The 19736-nt window shown below is 44.5% G+C and overlaps 1 protein-coding gene across 7 annotated transcripts in view; it reads right to left on the reverse strand.

The window, feature by feature from the left end:
- The window catches only part of GRIA3 (glutamate ionotropic receptor AMPA type subunit 3), a 286267-nt gene extending 278502 nt beyond the window's left edge, over positions 1-7765 (reverse strand). For 2 of the 7 annotated variants that reach the window (XR_014307019.1, XM_082716572.1), the window contains exons 1-2: positions 6853-7192; positions 5477-5635 (exon numbers count right to left, since the gene is read on the reverse strand). Coding sequence is in view for 6 of the 7 variants with exons in the window: in XM_082716572.1 (XP_082572698.1) it covers positions 5477-5635; positions 6853-6961 (268 nt within the window). In the remaining variant the exon portion in view is untranslated. Of the gene's footprint in view, positions 1-5476; positions 5636-6852; positions 7193-7226; positions 7505-7629 lie in introns of those variants that run through there. The other 5 variants (XM_082716567.1, XM_082716571.1, XM_082716570.1 and 2 more) reach the window with 4 other exon arrangements.
- Between the last annotated feature and the right edge of the window lie 11971 nt (positions 7766-19736).

The following is a 19736-nucleotide window of genomic DNA, read 5'->3' on the forward strand; positions in this document are numbered from 1 at the left end:
GAAACAGAAGTGTGAAAGTGGACACATTCTGCTTGTGTTCACCTTTTTCCAAGTACTGACCTTTTTTGGGGGGCTGCTGCCCTAGCTCAAGGCTCATCCCACACACAGACTGAGGCTATTTGTAGCTCTACGTCTGGAGCCCAGACATTTCCCAAGCAGGGAGGGAGTTCCTTTTGCGTCTGCACAACTCCCACACTCCTGCTGAAGAACACCCATCGCCCCCACCTAGGGTTTTAATTGCACCCTCCTGCGGACATTTTATCTACTTAGACCCGAAGTATCAAAGCCAAAGGAACAAAGTCAAATGTGATTTCTTTTATCAGAGCAGGTAGGGTATGCAGATAATATTCCTGACCTGCAGAGAAGGTAGAAAGTTTTGTGAAAGGTCCTTCAAATCTGTTTGCCGTCTCAATCTGAAGAGTTCAAAGCCAATTATCCTAATAAGCATGTTTACTCCCCCCAAAGTTACGAATCCTCTCTTCTCAAATTCTGGCCCTCTCTGAAAATCCATGCTATTAATCCTTAAACCCACTGTATAAAAATGACGAATCTCTTATTTACAAAGGAAGACTAACAACAAAGCCTCTGGAGCCTTATTTATTTTCCAGTCCCTTAAAATCAAATTAGCCAATCATCTCTGACTACCCCTCATAATGACATTTCAAAATAAATCCACCAGAAGCCCAAACAAGAGCATAAAAATCTCACCCAGTCCCCACTTTTCTCATTCCATCTTAGGGAGTGGAGAGGAAAAGGCAGAATTACAGAAGCCTCGGATAGAGGTCGAAGTGGGGGGATGTGGGAAACTAGTCTCATTTTAGGGGGAAAAAGTTAAAATTGCCAAGAGGAAGAAAAACCGTGGCTAGTTTGGCTCTAAGCTTAGAGAGAGAACAATAGTTTCCTTTGTTCCTTCCCCTCAAACCCTTCCCTCCCTGTCCCCACTTAATAGATCAACAGGAAAGCTGCCTTCGAGGGGAGGCAGTACACTTTGCTAGAAGCTCACCTTTACAGCCTGCTGATTGCCATCTATTTTTATGGCCCAAATGAACAGCATCACCTTCCTCCCTCCTCTCCACATAAAAAATAGATTAAAAAAAAACATAATAAACCTTGTGAGAAGGTGACTTAAGTCTTTGACTGGCACCACGGAGGCGACCTCTTCGTGCTTTAGTGGGCTAAGCCAGCTGGCCAGAGGGTCCAAGAAGTGAGCTAAGCCAGGGAGCTTATTGAAGGCTGGCCAGCAGACAGAGGAGAGGGACAGCAGCAGAGGCACAAATATGGGGAGCTGGGGGTGGGAGGTGGAGCTGAACAGTCGACATGGGTTAGCAAGACGCAGATCCGCAGATCCGTTTGAGGGCAGGAGCAGTGACACTGCAGGTCTTCACCCTGGTCCAAAGACTATGTGAAAAAGCCCAACACGAGAATAAAACCAAACCCACCAAAGAATGGAGAAGCCGAGCAGGGGAGATGGTTCCTTCCCAAATGGACCTCAACTGTTAAATGGATCCTGGCAATTAGAATAATTAGATAATTAGATTGTGACTCTGTGGGCAAAGAGACGGAAACCTGTCTCAGCTCAGTACACTTGGTAGTGAAATGCGCTCAGTTATAAAAGGAGCGTGCTCTCGGCAGGTATACTTCACGGGGCTCGAAAAAAAATTAATGGAATAAAAATGTGCAGCTGATGAGTTAGATTTAGGCAGCCAAAGGGATTTTGCGGGGGTCTACGTTAGAGACTGTGCTCCTAAGTCCCACCATCACTACTGCGCCTCCATCAACAGATTTTTATTTAAGCCAACGCATTTAGAGCACAGTTCCATGGTGAATAACCTTTAAGGTTACATTTGCCTTTTCCTTGCTTCTTGCAAACAGTGCGTAATCCACGAGCACATTTGTTGGCTGTAAAGGTGTACAACAGCAATTTTTGCAATGACAGTGCGGAGAGGGAATATGAGATCTGTGTGCTAATGAGCTGACACTGCAGAGGCTGGGGCGATGTAGTGTGGAGTGCACTACAAGTGCACAGCAGCAAGACGCGGGAGGGGACTTCAAGGCAACCCGAGGCGGCTCCCGAGGAACCACAGCAGCAAAGCCACGCAAATGAGACCCAGTCCTCCCTCTTGTTTCCACAACCCCCCAAGCCCAAGGATGATCAGACAGGTTTTTTCAAGAACGGACATGGAACTTAAAAACCTGTGTGTACATCTCTTTTTATACACACTAGTTGTGTGGTGTGTGTGTGTGTGAACGCACGCATCCTGAAACTATAACATTCATATCATCCTCCTTTCTGGGGTCATCTGGCTAAACTGAAAAGTCAGACGGCAAGCTCAATTAATTCCTATGAAATGGGAACATGTGCTCCAAATCAGTTGAGTATCTTCGATAAACTTCACCTCTGAACTGAGATCCCAAATGATCCACGTTTCAAAGCCAAAGAGACTTTTTATTGGCCTCTTAAGACACAGAACGAAGTTGGAGTCTGTCTTAAGTAAACCTCTTGGGGGTTGTGCAGAAAAAAAAAAATGGTTGCTGGTGAAGAAGAGTCTTTAAATAACCTTCTGAATACACCGGGGGAGGGGATGTGGAGCAAGGACACACACAGAAAGCATTACCCTTTGTTTATTCTTTAAGAGTTTATTTACCTGCATACCTAAGCCCTGGAAAGCGTGAGCCGGCCCAAGGACTGGGGATGCTGGGAATATCCCGGGAAGAAATGCATTCTAGGGCTAGGATGGGCTGAAACTAGGAATTCTGAATGGAAACAGGGAAAAGTTTCTTTAATTGTTGCCTTTCTGTTCCATACTGAACCAGAGAGGAGAGGTGGGTGACCAGATTTGGACTCATAAGGGGTTTCCTCGGGTTCTCCCTAGGTCTCCAGGAAGGGGCAGGAGAGAGGATCCAGGGGTTTCTTCTCTGCACAATAGTGCAATCACTTGAAGAATGGAACCTGGGATCACCCGCCAGGCTTCAGTTCTGATCTAGTATTGCGATGCCAGCATCTGAGATATATGACCTCTATTTCTCTGGGAAAAAGAACAATTAAGGCGGGGGATGGGAGGAGTGCGGGTAGGAGGAGCTACACCTCCAGGGCTCCCGTGGACCCTAGAAATGCTTGTTTTCTGCATTCAGAGACTATCAGACTGTGGTTGGACTAGTCATCTTTCTCATGCTAAGCTTCTAAGCAGCAGCTGCCCGGAGACAGCTTTGGGATCTGGCCCCCATTCAATGATTGTGACATTCAGAGAGGAACTGTTTCAGGGACCAGAGAAGATGGTAGCTTTCTTCCTCTGTCTTCTGAGCTGTTAAGTCTGAGAGTGCAACAGGCAGCTGGGTACACATCGCTGGTTTCTGGATATTTCTCCTGTGTGTGTGCATACATGTGTATTTGGTATAACTAAAAGCAAGGTCACTTTTTTGTTTTGTCTTTCTTGTTGCCTAGTGAGCCACACCCATTATCCTACATTTTCAAGCCCTCAGCCATAACCTAGCCTTGTAAGCTGTTAAACACAAGTGCTGTGGATTGAGAGTATGGGAACTGATCAATTTCTTTTCCTTTCCCATGCTTGTTCCTTTATTGCCCTGCGAGGTTAAGACATTAAGGCAACTCAACACCAATATGAACGACTTATTGCCTCAATTGTTCTCAAGCCTGAGCTTCTCACAAGGCAAGGACCATTTACTTCTTACTACTTGGTAGGGTTCCGATGGCCCTCAGCAGGTGGGTGTCAATCCAATTTGACCACAGAAAAACAAGACCAAAGACCTTGGAAATCAGTCATTCCTAAGAAGTTAATTGGCATTCTTATCCCAGTTCTCATCAGTGGAAAGACACTAAAGGGAGTTGAAATAAATATTATTCATTATTATTAATAAATCCTGCTAGTTTTATGTATTTGGTTTTAAATCTGTTCTAATTGATACTTAGGAAGCTGCATTTGAGATTCAGCTTCTTGACAAGATCACAGTGCTACAGGATTAAGAGTCAGATGTGTGTTGTAAGTGCTGTAGCGACAGGCTGGGATTACTGAAATAAGATGCAAAGTATAGACAGACATTTTGTAACTTTCACACTTAGCTGGAATTAATAAGTTCCTATTTTTGTCAATGTCGGAAAGCCAATGAATGTCAAATACAGAGTATCTCAGAACATGTTCATATAAGGATCTGTACCTTCAGCTAAAATTTTCTTAGACCTGCTAAAGTGTCACATTTCTTGCAAAGTACTTAACCCCCATCCCCTTGACCTAAGCCTTCAAATCCAAGGAACCTGGGCCCTTGGTGACCCTTTCAAGAATTTTTTGGAAGTCTCATATCCTTTGAAGCAGAAGCATTGAAGAAAGTTATATACAAATTTTATCCCAAAGAAACATAAATATCATTTCTCCCTTGAAATAAAATTGAAAAACCCCAAATGCCAAACTACACCAGCCGTAAAATCAAAACATATTTATGCCATCATCAGCCTCATTGTTGTGAAAACTTTTAGTAAAATCAGCTTAGATGAAGAATTACCAGTCTTTCTCATAAAACATTCCATTCAAGAAAAACCTGTGTCCAACAGACTATTGGTCATTTGGGTTCCCATGCTTTTGCTTCTCAAAACGTCCCCTTTCCAGAGGAACAATCACAGAGCACAAATAGCTATTTCAGAAATGGCTTTGGGGCCGATGAAATTCATCCTTTTTGATATTTGGGTTTTTGCTGCAAGCCTTCCCATCCCCCTCCACCTTTTGCTTTAAGAACTGTGTGGTCCTTAAGAAGGGGGGGGTGTGAACAATACTAGGAATAGCAGAAATAGCTCCCCTAATAGTAACTCAAGCACCGTCTTCTCCCTTCTCTTCAGTTTGCCAGGCATTCATCACTTATAATGAGTTTGTAGTCTTATCAGTTCCCATCAGAGCTCTCTCAGTAAGAAAGGTGATATTATAGGACAGAAAGAGGCCAAGAAACCCAGCTGATCTGTGCCTCAAGGTCACTTGTTTGCAGAATTTCTCATATTTGGCTCCTAAATATTTGGTGATTGTCAAATTCAGTTCATTCCTACAGCCAGGCGTGAGATTTAACAGTCAAGTAATGTACATCCTGAATTGACTCAATCAAGAGGTTTCTTTTTTTTTTCATCCCATCTGAAAAAAATTTCCCTGAACAACCATGCTGTTTTTTCTTTCTTTTTCCCCCCCAGCCCAAAGAGGGGGTGTGGGGGAGGGAACGCCAGTTTAGCAAGGAGGGAAATAAAACTTTTGCATCTAACATTATTCACAATAGAGTTTTCTGCACTGCCTTAAGTCCCTCAGCGGGAACCTACAGAGTTGATTAATGTCGCATGAAACCCGGATTGATGAGAGCCCCTGAAATGTCTACTGAGGCAATCACACCCCCTCCTCTCCAGCACACAGGCAGACCCCAAGTCCCACAAGCAAAATTCAGGTGAGGTCCCGAAAGTCCCAAAGGGAGGAAAAGCAGATCTACTTACAAGCATTAGTCACAGAAAAACTATTGGAAGAATCCAAGTGATCTACGTGGTAATTCAAATGGAAGGGCTTCTCTGTGGTGTTCTGGTTGGTGTTGTATAACTGCACGGCAAAGCGGAAAGCGCTGTGCTCCTGCACCGTGTTTCTCATGAAAAGTCCACCTATAAGCAAAAGGAACCGACATTTGGTTCGTGTTCTTCCCCAGGACCGGCTAGTAATTGGGGAGCATTACAGATAGGGGACATATTTCAATGGCACCGCGGTGTGCGGTGATTAGTGATTTTCAACCTGTGTGTCTTTCTAGACTCTTGCGAACTCAAATTTTGGCCAAGAGAAACCTGGTTTTCCTCTTCACTGAAGAGGAAGAGAAGAGGCCGGAGACAAGGGGGAAAGGGGAGAGGGGGAAGAGGCGGTTGCTTTGGGGTAGGACGATGGAAGCCAGCGCGGGACTTGGTTCTTTCTCCGGCAGTAGCTTCCTCTCCACTTTGCTCCCCCCTACTCCTCCCCCCACTCCCGTCTCCCCGACGCCCATCTCCACAAGCTGGTTCATCTTTTCCTGGTGCAAAGGGAAGGGCTGGGAAGAAAAACAATTCCATTCCCCTGCTGCCCCATCTTATCCCCGGTAGCCGTCCACCCCCCACGCCGGACACTACAGGGGTTTGGTTCGGTAACGGCAACGATTCTAACTTCTCGACTTGTAAATACAAGACAGAAGCTGAGAGAACTCTCTCCCAGCGCCCGGGAGCCGGGCTCCAGACAGACACAGCGGCAATTCATGAATTCATGGTCTGCGTGACTTCGTCGCCCGCCCGCCGGCTCGCTCGCACGGCTCCCTGCCTCACCCCCGCCTCCGACCCCATCCGCCACCGACCCCGGCTGCCGCCGGGGTCTGGCGGATCCAGGGTGGGCTTCCAGCTCCCCCAGCTCTAGCCGGTCTCCGGCAGAGGGACACGCGGGACGGGGCGCCCTGGCGCGGCCAGACAGGCGGCATCACCCTGGGACAACTTCCAGCCGCGGCACGCACGCCATGGCAAAGTCCAGAGCAGCCAGCCGAAAACCCGCGACTCTTCGCCCCTTTGCAGCCTCCCGGCCTCCCGCATGCCTCCCCTGCTCCGCTCTAATCGGAAACCCCTGCAGCCCACCGCTCCCACCCCCCAGCCTCAGGAGACCCCTCTACTGTCCCCGCCGCTCCACAGACCAGCCGGCCCCCTGGAGCTCAGGTCCCCGCGGCTCCTGCCCCGTCCTCATCCCCGGTCCCCAACCCCGGTCCCCTCCCGAGGCCATGCAGGATGGGGAACCGCGGCCGCACTAGCCCCGCCGGGGCAGTGGTCTCGGGCTCAGGGGAGCCCGGCCCGACTGGCTGCTTGCTCACGCTTACCTATGCTGATGGTGTTGGGGAATCCTCCGTGAGAATGACCCAAAAGCCCCAGGACTAATAAGAAGACCGCCCGGAGCACGTTTTGCCCCATTTTCTTCTGCCTGGCCATGCTACGCCTAAAACGAAGCTGACAAGAGCATGGGCGCAACTCAGGAGTCGTCAAAATAATAATAGAAAAAGAAAAAGAATTCGCCGGCTCTTACACCCCCTCCCCTCAACTTGCTCTCGCTCACTCTTCCTTTCCACCCCACACTAGTCCTCCTCCTCCACCGCCTCCTCTCTCTCTCTCTCTCTCTCTCTCTCTCTCTCTCAATCTCTCTCTCCCTTCCTTGCTCCCTCTCCCGGCTCTCTCACACCCCCTCCCCGCCCCCCACCTCACTTCTGTCTTCACACCAATCTGGAAGGCGGGTTCATTGGCTGCAAGCTCCGTTCGCCAAAGCGATCTCTCTCCCTATCACTACGTGAGAGAGAATGAGAGAGAGAGAGAGAGAGAGAGAGAGAGAGAATAAAAACCTAAAACACCGAACATAACAAAAAAGATGAAACACCGAGAAACAAAACAAACAAACAAAACCCCCAAAGAAACAAAAGAGAGAGACAGAAAGAAATTATAAAGAAAATCTAGACTTTTCTTCCCCCAGAAGATGGTGGGTCTAAAGAGGGGAAAAAAGAAGGAAAGAGCGAAAAGGCTCAGCGCCGGTGAATTGGGCTCTTCCAATTGGGCCGGTAGGGGGATATTGATCAAAGTTGATCTGACGTGGAATTAAAGCCGCACACCGCTTAGCTCCACTGCAAACTGCAGCCCGGGACTGCAAAGCTTCGGTGCTGGCGTTTGTCAACACTGGAGATGGGATCGATAGAAATACACTAGCCTTCACTTGGCTAGCCTTTCAAGCGACAACTGGCCCTTTAAAAAAAAGAAAAAGAAAGAAAGAAAGAAAGAAAAGCTGCATTGCCTCTGCATTTGTGTGTCTATCTTAAAGAAAGGGGGGGTCTGGGGGGGGCGGTTAGCGGTTACTCCGGAGTCTTTGTAGAGAGAGACTCGAAGCAGTTCCCATCACAATGCGCCCGAAGATGCTGCGCATGCCTGGTCCCTGCCGCTCAGTTTTTACAGCAGAGATCCGAGGGCGAGTGAACGACCGGCCCCCCCTACTCCCCCACGGCTCTGGGGAGGCCAGTACCTCCCCTTACCCAAGTGCAGAGCCGGGCTTGCGGCGGCGGCGGGGAGAGGGCAGTGATGCGCAGTGTGGGGTTGACTGTTCTGGAGGGCGTAGAAAAGTATATGCGTGGAAGTGGTAACTAAAATGTTAATGGAAGGGATGCTCAGTCCCACCGACGAAGGAGAGAGGTGTGGGAATGTGCTGGGATAAGGGTGAGGATTGAAAGTTAAGGTTGGAGGAAACTGTCCCTAGATCCTTTGCTCTCTTGCTATAGCCTCTGGACAAAGCAGCCTGGGCCCCTGACTGATGACCCTAGAGGCTATCAGTTATCCCCCAGTTCTTTAATTCCCTGTTCTAAGGAGAGGAAAGAACCTTCCGAGTCAGGCAGTGCAGCCTGAATCTCCGTTGGGGGGTGATCCCTCCACAAGATCTTATGTTGGGCCATAGACTCTTGTCCCTAGCCCCTTTCTCCAGTGGTGGGAGGAAAGAAGCTTCTTGATCTCCCAAGTCTATCACTCCTACTCCAGCTTCTCTGGGAGAGACAAATTTTATTCCTCTCCGTGCCAGCTACTCTCTTCATATCCTCTCATCCTGGTCTATTGGAAAAATGAACGTTGCTGCCAATGTACAGGAAACTGCTGTGGGTGGGGCAGGGGATACTGGGCAGGGCCCCAACTGGTCCACCAGTTACACCAGAACTTTGGATTTGGTGTGACACAGACTGGAGGCTGGAATAGAAAGTTTCCAACCCCTTGGACAACCGAAAAAAAAAAATATATGGTTCCAGGTTCTTCCCAACTTTATAACCATTCTGATAATGCAAAATCTCTTTTTATTCCACCAATCATGGAAATCTTTTATCTCCATTTGGATAGTCCATGGCTAGCAATGAGGGAGAAACCTGGCTGTTACAGGAGACTGAAATTTTAAGTGGTTGGAGCTTTAGGGCAAAGGATGTAACAGAGACCAGGTCGTCCAGCCCTTGACAAGTGTGGAGAGTGACATGGCATGGTTAAGGAATATAGGCTTAGACGACAAGTTGAGGTTCAAGTCTATATTCTATTACATATAGGCAGTGTGTGACCTTGAACAACTTTCTTAATCTCAACTCCAATTTTCCCATCTGCAAAATGGGTATATTACTACTTCTTTCCCTATAAAATGGTTGTGGATTAAATAAGGATTAAAATAGTGGGTACAAAAGCATCTAATTGAGTGCCTGCCTCATAGAAGAATCAGTTAATTTCCAAACTCCCTTCCCTCTTTCTCACCTTTTAAAAGTGCCCTTTCTCCCCCAAAGTGCTTCATGTTTTCAGTCTCGCCTTTCCACACCATCCCCAGACCTCAGACTCTGCTATCAAGTCCTTGCCAGTGCTCCATCAAAATCCTTCTATTAGGGTTCCTCAAGAGCCCTTGGAGACAGGAGAGAATCTTGTAGATGAATCTTTACTAAGGTTCTAATGGCAGGCAGTGACAATTTGATATGAAAAATAACATTTAGAGAAACTCTACTCTGTGTCAGGCATTATATGGTCTTCTTTCAGATAACATAGTTGCATTGTAATAGGAGCCTTCAGTGCCTTGACCCAAAGGACTGCCTCTAATGAGGAGTTTCAGTTTTGATTTCAGGTGCAGAGACAATACGTTTTGGTTGGAGGGGGATGGCTTTCAGCACACTTCACTTCACTGCTGAAAGCATCTGGGTCCCCATCCATGCATGGCTAGCGATCAGAAGAGGTGGATGAAGAAGTTCATGGCCATCTTCACTGTCATTTGAAGAGTAGCAGAGTGGATCAGTAACAAAAGATGAGTGGAAGGAAAGTGTTTCAGTGCCTCTGAACTTGAAAATCCTCCATTGGATTCATCACTGTAAATGGCACCTATCCTTCCCATTGTCAGTCTCTCCTGCCCACTATCTGCTTTTCTCTCTTTCATCGGCTGCCACTTTTTTAACTTTTAGCTGTCAGTGGCAGCTGTTGGCAGAATTGGATCAGTCACATCTGAACCAGCAGGGACACAGTGGTGAACTAGGCATATTGCTGTTGGTTGAAAAGTCTGTATAATACATGCAGATTCTTTTGCATTCAATCCCTCACACAAGAAAACAGTGAGATGTTTTTTGAACTTCAGCTTTGTTTTTCCAGTGAGGAGCCAGAGATCCTACTAGCAGCATCAGAACCGCAAGAAGTTACAGACAAAGCCCCACATCCAGCGCTCTCTCTGTGGTTAAGAGGGATCTCTGCTGGATTTAGAATTACCTGGAAGTCTTAGGACCCATTGTCTGCACTTCTACAGGAGCTCTATGAGACAGTTTAAGTGGCAAGTAAAGAATTCATTGCAGTTCTTATGGAGAAGTTGTTTGTATTCTCTCTTGAAATGGTTAGTCAGGTGTAGCCACAAGAGGGGACACAAGAGAGGCACCAGGAAATGAAGTTTATATTATACTCACAAGTTTTAGAGAAACAGTCATCGTATACCATGAAGGAGGGCCACACAGGGCAGGGGAGCACCAAAGGATGGATTCAAGCAGATGGGGAGAGAGGGAGAGGTTGACCAATAGGCAAGTGTTTTATCAGAATGGAGCACACAAGCAAAAGGCATGAGGTGATTTCATTGGTGCGTTTGAATGACAGTAGGTCTGAGTCAGGGGAGGGCAAGAAGGGGAACTTGTGGCAGGGGCTAGCCTTACCACAGTGGGGCACCCAGTCACCTGGGTGGGGTGCTCACAGCCTGTTTGGTTTGTGGGGGTGTTGAGCCAGAAGGAAAATACAAAGTTTTAACATTTACAGTACAAAAAGGAAAATAGCATTTCTCTACGTGAGGTTTCCGTTCCTTTCCGGCTTGGGATCGGGGCACTTGGGTAAGCAGAAAGAAATATTGGCCAGTGGATTTGGGGGAGAAGGTCTAACCAGACATTGATCCTCGTACCTATTCACTTGATAGCTTGAAAATAAGGGAAATAATGACAAAAATAATCCTTATTCATTGGAAGGAAACTGCTATACTTTTTAAGAGTAAGGAAACCAAGATTCTATTCGCTCACCTAATAGAAAGATAACTTCCTCACTGTTGGACTTGAAACTTTGATATCTTCAACAAACGTTTGACCACCTGCTATGTGACAGATTCTGGTAGTTACCAGGGATCTAAGGGAGCAGACAATTTCTGCTTTCAATGAATTTCAAGTTCAGAGAAGGAACAGATGTATTCAGTGGCAATGACAATATAACATGGTATGGACAGAGGAAGGTGTTCAAAGATCTGAAACACGGTACTGTCCTTATCCCAGACTTAGTCCCATGCCATCAAAAAAGAAGATTGTAGGAGAAGAATAAATGAAACAAGATGGGATTGGGAGGGAGACAAACCATAAGTGACTCTTAGTCTCATAAAACAAACTGAGGGTTGCTGGGGGGAGGGGGTTTGGGAGAAGGGGGTGGGATTATGGACATTGGGGAGGGTATGTGCTTGGGTGAGTGCTGTGAAGTGTGTAAACCTGGTGATTCACAGACCTGTACCCCTGGGGATAAAAATATATGTTTATAAAAAATAAAAAATTAATTAAAAAAAAAGAAGAAGATAGAACAAGGTGATTTCTTTCTTTTTTTTTTAAAGGGAAATTAGAGTGTTTATTTTTATTTTTTTTTTTAATTTTTTATTTTTTATAAGAACAAGGTGATTTCTAAAGACCCTTACTGTTCTCCTGTTCTGTGGTTCTATGGTTCCATGAGGCAGGATTATATTAGGGTCAGAGAAACTGTTCAAACTTCAGTCTACAATTCTAATCAAGGAACTAGTTTAGGAACTCCTGATTTTTTATGGGTCTCTCTTGCACTTTCATTCCTGGATTCTTTGGGAAGAATAGAGTCCAGTCCTATTTGGAGACCTAGGTTGGGTGTGACAAATAAGAAAGCCTGGGTCTTCCATCTAACTTCTCTGGCCCATCTCTTTACTACCCCTCCAGAAACCTCTGTAGAAGTCCTTTATGTAGATGTCATCCTTGGTGTTGCTGAATAAATCCACAGCCCTGCATTGCTGAAATTCTAGGCATGGGCCTAGTTGGCCCTGCTTCTGCTGGGAGTTTATGTATAGCTCAGAGTTTATGTGTAGCCTTATGAACTTGGGTTTGATATGCACAGAAATGAATCCATAGCAATTTCTAGGAGGAGACAGTCCCACCAAATGAGTGTGGCCATGGAAGCACTTATTTATCTTGAATTATTTTCAGACTGGCTTGTTTTTTATGAATGGGAAGGGTATTTACAACTCATTTGTTTTTTCCTAAGGGTATCTCCAGGAGCTATGGCGGGGGCAGGTGGTGGTGGTGGTGGTGGTGGTGGTGGTAATAGTTACTTGGAGATGATCTTTCCCCTTTAGTACCTCTGTTCCAACCTTTTCTCTCTGGACTAAGCACTTTTACGTTTCCTTCTTTAGGTAATCTCAGGGCTAGTGACCATGCTCTTGACTCTTTCAATTCCTATATCAGTTAGGATGCTTCTGAGATTCAGGTAAGACAAAACCTACCAAAACTGGTCTAAATAAAAAGGGAGATGCATTGACTCACATCTCTGGAAGAGACAGAGGTAAGACTACTTGAGAACTGATTAGACTCAGTAGTTAAAAATTTTATCAAAAACCCAACTTCTTTTCCTTTATCCCCCCCCCCACCACCAAATGATGGTAAAATGTCTATAGCATGTCTTGTCTTCACATCTGCATCACTGGTTCAAAATGAATCACATGAGCATTCATGATCAAATCCTGTGATCAAGTAATGTCAGACTTAGACCTGAGCTACTTGAACCAATCACCTTGGCATGGGGGAACAGGATTATACCACTAAAATCCCTATCTTGCCCAAATCTGCTCCTCATGAATTGTGGGTGGTAATCATTTAACTCTTGAAATCTCCACAGGCCCATGAACTAGCTGAATGGTCTTGTCTTTGGCCCATTAAAGGTAAGCTGCTCAATGGTGAGATCCTTCTGTGACTTTACTAACTCATCCCCCTAAATTCAGTTTGTGATGCATCTGCCTGATATTTGATTCTGCTCCTAAAAAAGTAATTTTATATTGAGTGTCCAGGGTGAGAAATTAATGTAGAAGTATTCCTTTTCCTCCGGGTAGAGGAAAACAGGGTTTCAGGCCTTTTCAGATAAGGATCTAGTGACTCTTCTTCATGTCATTCTCAGGGTTAGCAGAGTTCTGAGGTCTTGCTCCATAGACTGTGAAACCAAGAAATCAGAGAGGTTTAGTGAACAGCTCAAGGTCACACAGCCAAGTGGTGGGGAATGGAGTTTCTTATTCCTTCAAGGCTTTATCCACCAGACCAGAGTCTCCTTCATGCTGTGAGAGAACTGAATCATAACAAATATATTCTGCTGGGATGGGTACATTTTAGCAAGTAATTATCCCCTGGTGGGCTCTGCATGGGCTCGCAAACTGCAGATGGAAGTCACATGGCTTTGGGACTCCCACTTCTCACAAAGTGACATTCTTATAAGCTGCAATGTCTCTTTGATGGGAAGTGTTAATTTACTGTGAATTATTCCAGATTACCTCCCAAAGATGTTATTGTTGACATTTTAATTAATGTATGCTTCTTTAAAAACTCCTCTGGGAAGGTTAGGAACTGTCACTGTCAAATAGCACAGGCAAGTCTGGGGGAAATTAACCCCCAACCTAAAGCTGACCCTGCCTCTTAGCTCAAGCGGGGCACGGGTTGCATGTTTGAGCAAATTTGAGAATTTTATGGAGAATTCTGGATGCCGATTGGCTGGAGAGTTATGCTTTTATACTCTCTTGGAAAAAAATTTCCATTTTTCAGAGTTCTTATGAAAACTGGAAACTGACTCCGGATTCTAAAGCTTACAAGACTGTATGTCAGGAACTGAGTCAGCATCGTGTCGCATTGTATGAAGGCGAACAGACTCCCCCTACCCTTCCTGAGGTATATGTATGTGTGGGATGGGTGAAGCCTCTGTGTTAGACTGAATGAGTGCTCTAATTATTCACTTCTTCCTCCTTTCATAATTTTATCATGGCCTCCTTGTGGGCAGTTTATTTCTTTGCGCCTTAATTTTGTGCCTGGCAGTGGGACTTGCTTTGGTCAGTGGCACGTGGGTAGAAGTGGCAATGTGCCAGTTCTGGCCTCTGTCTTAAGGAGTCCACCCACTGTGGGTGTCATGACAAGAACACATACCAGATAGTTTTCTAGTCCAAGAAGGATGAATGACACGTGGAGCAGAACTGGCTCGGTTGACTCACAGGTCTGGAGTGAGAAACAGAGCCATTTCCATTGTTAGTGGGGTCTGTAGCAGAGTTGCCCGGTTGAGATCAGTCTAGATCAGCTGAACCACAGCCAACATACAGATGGGTGAGAAACGATAAATGGTTTTGTTTTAAGCTACTAAGATTTGGGGCTCTCTAATATGACAAGAGTCTGGCAGTGGTGTGTTTCTGTGAGCAGGCTAGGGCGAGCACACATCCTGGATTGCCCAGGACAATTCAGTTTATGCCCCTCGTCCCAGCACGGTAATTACTGGTGCCCCCTCTGGCTCTCACAAGTATCCTAGGTTGGATGCTAAACTGTCTGGTCCATCTAGCTGAGGCCATGAGTGGCTTATGGGTTGCTTCAAGGGTCAGATGGACGATTTGTCTGTTTGTTAGCTATTCCTGCCAGTTAACTGCTCTTTCCTGATCTGTTTGATTAGGAAGTTTGAGCCTCGCTATCTTTAGGAATAAGGTATTTTTCACAGTCTCTTAGATGGAGGAAGGTCTGTATTTCCTGCTTTAAAAGTGAATTCTGCATATTTAGGGGAATGAAAAAATAACTGTAAACAGTCGAATTTTCAGATATTTGACTGTAGCTCATTTTTTTTTTTACTGTAGCTAATTCTTAAAGAGAAATTGCTTGATTTGCTTAAGTTAAACCTGCTCTAATCTTTATGCTGTGAGCATATTCTGTTGAATCTTTGTGACATCACTTCTATGAACAGAATAATATTTTGAGGGAAAAGCAAGGCATCACATCTTTCTAGGTGATTACCCCCACACAGCCCAAATTGGTGGTTTTCTCCTTTGAAAAGAAGGTATTTTCTAATTTCAGACAGCCTAGTATGCAGAAATGCAAATTTGGAGAGAGTAGAGAGTAGTTTACTAAAGGATTCACCACATGTTCCCTTTAAGTAGTGAAGTGCTCTCCTGAAGTGGTTATCAGTTGGATGTGGTTTGCTCCCCAGGGGACAAGTGGCAATATCTGGAGACCTTTTTGATCATCACACCTGGTGGGAGGGGGTGGGTTTGGGGGTGGATGTCTACTTACACTCAGCAGGTAGAGACCAGGGATGTTGCTAAACTTCCTATAATGCACAGGACAACCCCAACAACAAAGCATTATACAGTCCCAGAGGCTGTTAAGAAACCCTATTTCTATGTACTCAGAATAGGAGTTAAAAAAAAAAAAAAAACCAAATGTTTTCCACACACCTTTTCAGAAATATGAATATTGTATCAGTCATTTGAAAACCTGGATTCTAATTGGGGTTAGGCCCAAATTATTCTTTTGGAGCGTTTGTGCTTTGAGCTGTGAATTGGGGATATATCTTATCTGCCTCTTTGTATAAGGCACTGAAGAGAGAACGAGAGACCGAGAGAGCGCAATCATTTAGATCTCACTCGATATTGTGACACTCAGATAGGTAAAGTTGATTAGCTCAAGTTAAATAAGGAAATGTGAACTTTCTCAGAGAATTTCTACCACTTTGACTTTTCTAGACATTCTATAGCAATAGCTCTTTTTTTTTTTTAAAGATTTTATGTATTTATTTGACAGAGATCACAAGTAGATGGAGAGGCAGGCAGAGAGAGAGAGGGAAGCAGGCTCCCTGCTGAGCAGAGAACCGGATGTGGGGCTGGATCCCAGGACCCTGAGATCACGACCTGAGCCGAAGGCAGCGGCTTAACCAACTGAGCCACCCAGGCGCCCCAGCAATAGCTCTTTTGTGAAGAAACAGAGACAGGTCAGAATGCCCATCACTTCCCCAAACCTGACACTAAGGCTTTCTGACTTCCTAGGCTGCTTTGGCTTTTATTCACTGCAAGCTACCCACAGTTCCTGTTACTAGACATCAGTGCTTCAGGGTACGAAAATATCTCTAGAGTGATCCTCAGAGTGCAGGGTTTGTCAGAAAGCTAGGTTCCACTGAGCCACCACACTTAGTGGGACCTCATCGCTGGGGAATGGCTTGGAGTTGGCTGAGTAGCAGCAGAGAGAGAGACTAACAAGTTCCACTCCGTGTTTAGAAACTCTTCAGGGCCCCAGAAGGTAGGCTATATAACTTGCGGGATCCAATGCAAAATGAAAATGCTGGGCCCCTTGCTCAATCGTTAAGACTTTCAAGACAGAGACGGCAGAGTATGGTAGCAAGCATGGGGCCCTTATAGCATGGGGTCCTGTGAGACCGCAAAGCCGGCCCTGAGGCAGTCTGCTCTAGAGGATGAGCACCTCCCTTCTCAGTTCCCTGGGCTTTTCACTCCCAAGAGTCCAAGTGACTCATTCACTAAGGGTCCTACAGGGTCCAAAGGAATTGAAAGGGCTTCCTCGAGGGAGGCTGAAACAGTTCCTCACAGCTTCTTCTGGCCTCCCTCAGTGGGTAGCATCAGTCCCGAGAGAAGTTCTGTGCTACAAAGGAAGAGAAAAAAAAATCACTTAAAATGATTTTTCTTGGCGGGAGGCCAGTCCAAGAGTGGTCTTACAATCTTACCTACCCTGCTATCCATACTCACATTGAGTTCCCCAAGGGGAAGATGATTTTATATCCAGAGGCACCACACTAAGAAAGTCCCCGTGAGGTAATGCCTCAAAATTCAAAACAATGCAAGACCAAACAAAAACAAACACCCTGTCCCTCTTAAAGTTTCAGCTAAAAGTTTAGAACATTGTTATGTTTTGCTAATAAAGAAGAAGCAGTGACCCCTCCCAAGTTCTGAATTCCCTTCACTCGAATATCAGGCATATACGGATTAACTTGGTTTTCCCCCTGATGGTGTTGACGGTGACAAAAATGTCAATGATCATGGTGACGACGACAATGGTGATGACTAGCATAAACTTCTTGCCAGGGACCAGGTACTTGCTAAGTGATTTAAGTGTATTATCTCATTGAGTCCTTGACTCTTTGAGGTAAGTACAGTTATTAGCCCCGTATTTAATGCAAACCAAATTTAGAAGCATTTTATACAAACTTGAAAGGAAAGAGACCTTGAGAAGCATCTATTAAACAAGGAATGGTAAATGGAGAGTAAATGCATAAGTTAGAATGTGAAAAGTGTCATTGCCTTCTCCTTTTATTTAGGATGCTTCCTTTATGGTATATTTGATAAACACAAAAATTCATTTTCACATGCTTTTCCTAACACTTGTAACCGGAAGCTTCTCAGTAAAGTTGTACTGAATGAATTCATGAATGAGGGCTACCATGAGCTCACTCAAGATCTCAACCTTCTTAAGAAGTTTCTTGAAAACATCCTAAGCTCTTTAATCATGAATTCTGCCACAAGGGTTTTGGAAACAAAATTTTGTGGTTGTAAAAGTATACTGTGACTTCATTTCAGGTAAAGCATACCTATATTATCAATCTGCCCTACTGATATGGTTATAAACTAAGGCATCATTACCACCACCTTGTGGTTGTTTACAATAATTGCAGACCAATTACATGAGCACAAAGCCATAGCATCTTGACTTTTGAAATCTTACACTTCTCCAACAGTACAATGCTTGACTTTTGCTTAAGTTAGATTCATGGTGAACAAATTAAAGCAAAACATTTCTAAGTCTTTTATTATATGTTATTTGCAAGTCTTTTTGGAATTAGGAACAGTGTGATTAATAAGTACGTAAATGGATGGAATGTTTACATTCCCAAACTAATCAATTTTTTTTTGAAAATTATAAACAATTTATTGGTTTTGTTTGTTAGTGTTTTAGAGAGAGAGAGAGGGAGCATGAGCAAGAGAGTGGGGGAGGGGCAGCAGGAAAGAGAGAATTTCAAGTGGGCTCCATCCCCAGCATGGAACCTGGCTTGGGTTTTGATCTCATGACCCAGACATCACGACCTGTGCCAAAATAAAGAGTTGGATGCTTAACTGACGGAGCCACTCAGGTGCCCCATACTTTATTGTTCTTCTAACTAGAGGGAGACTTGAGGGAACCAAATTCCTTGGTATTGGAATATACTGTATTTCTATATCTTAACTCTAACGAGATATTTACTAATTTGGTTTATTTAAGATGGTGAGTTTTGTGAAAGTGGGGATTTTTTCTTTTTCTGTTTTGTTTATTGCTATAATCCCAGCGCCCAGAAAAAATGTGTAGAATATAACTGATGCTAAATAACCTTTGTCAAATGGGGGAATTAACCTAAAGCAAACCTTACTGAGGTTTAAGTCTGGAAATATCTGCCTGCTGTGTTTAACATTATGGGTCATAAGTTAGGAGTAATCCGAGGGAGAAAAAGCTTCTGATTTCATGGACAAACTAAAATGAAGAGACCAAGTGCCTTTTCATCTGGGTGGTTAGATTTGGCAAACTCAGAAAATAGTGGCCATAGCTTGTGCTCAGGATGAAGCCTTTTGAAGTACAGAGCACTGTGGAGAATAATAGAAGAATGTGGTAGGACAAAAGGAGAATAAATAACCTTTCTCTTCTTGCCTCCTTGCCATCAAAACTTACATATCTTTTCTGACTTCTCTCCAGGATTCTTTCAGCCAAGTGGTTGGTACCATCTACAAGGTACTTGGCAGAAAGCAGTCCTTGTGTTACCATTAAGGAACGGATGGCAGTTGAGAGGAATTGGAGGTTTGAGTTAGTATAACATTTTTGGTTTCTTAAGGACATGGAAATTGGCTGAGTGTGTCTGTCGCTGGCCACAGCATGATAAGAGGCTGGGTGGTGAACGCCGACAAAGTAGAAATGGACATCAGCAATTTGCTGCTATACCTTATAATATGGGCAAATCTTGCTTTATGCAATGGGCATGCATCTAAAAATTTGTGTGGAAAATGAATTTAGGTAAATTGAATTCTATTTTAAGTCCAGGACACGTGCTTGTCACTTAAAGGAACTCTGGAGCAAATCATTTTCTCAAGTGAAAATATTGGCTATTTTGTCATTTTTGTGGTTTCCTATACGTACTAAAAAAAAAAAAAAAAAAAAAAAAAAAAGCCCAGTCCCCTATAATTTAGAGGGCAGACTCCTTTAAATAAAAAGATGTAGTCTGAGGCTGTTTATTTTTCAAGGCTTCTGTTACTGAGGTTTAAGTCTGGAAATATCTGCCTTCCCCCAAACCCTAATATTCCAATCTGGTATGTTTTCAAAGTATACTTCTGAAGCAAGGTCAGTAACTTGCCAGATTATCTGGGTCAAGTTGAAGTGTTAATGAAATACATATGGTACCACCCTCCCCTGCCTCAAATTGCCACCATTCATTTCTTTGCTGAAGCCTTGGATATATAACATAAGCTGTAAAGTTCAGGCCAGTGGGAGAGGAATTATGGTATGAGCTATTATTTATCAATGCTTACTATGTGCCAAGTATGTGTTAAGAGATTTAATACATTAGTTCATCTAATCTGCATAGCCCCCGTGAGGTGGGTACTACTGTTATTTCAATTTTATAGCCAGTAAAACTAAGACACACACACAGAGATTAAGTGACTTGC

Source organism: Mustela nivalis, assembly GCF_964662115.1.
Source record: "Mustela nivalis genome assembly, chromosome: X".
NCBI classification, from domain to species: domain Eukaryota; kingdom Metazoa; phylum Chordata; class Mammalia; order Carnivora; family Mustelidae; genus Mustela; species Mustela nivalis.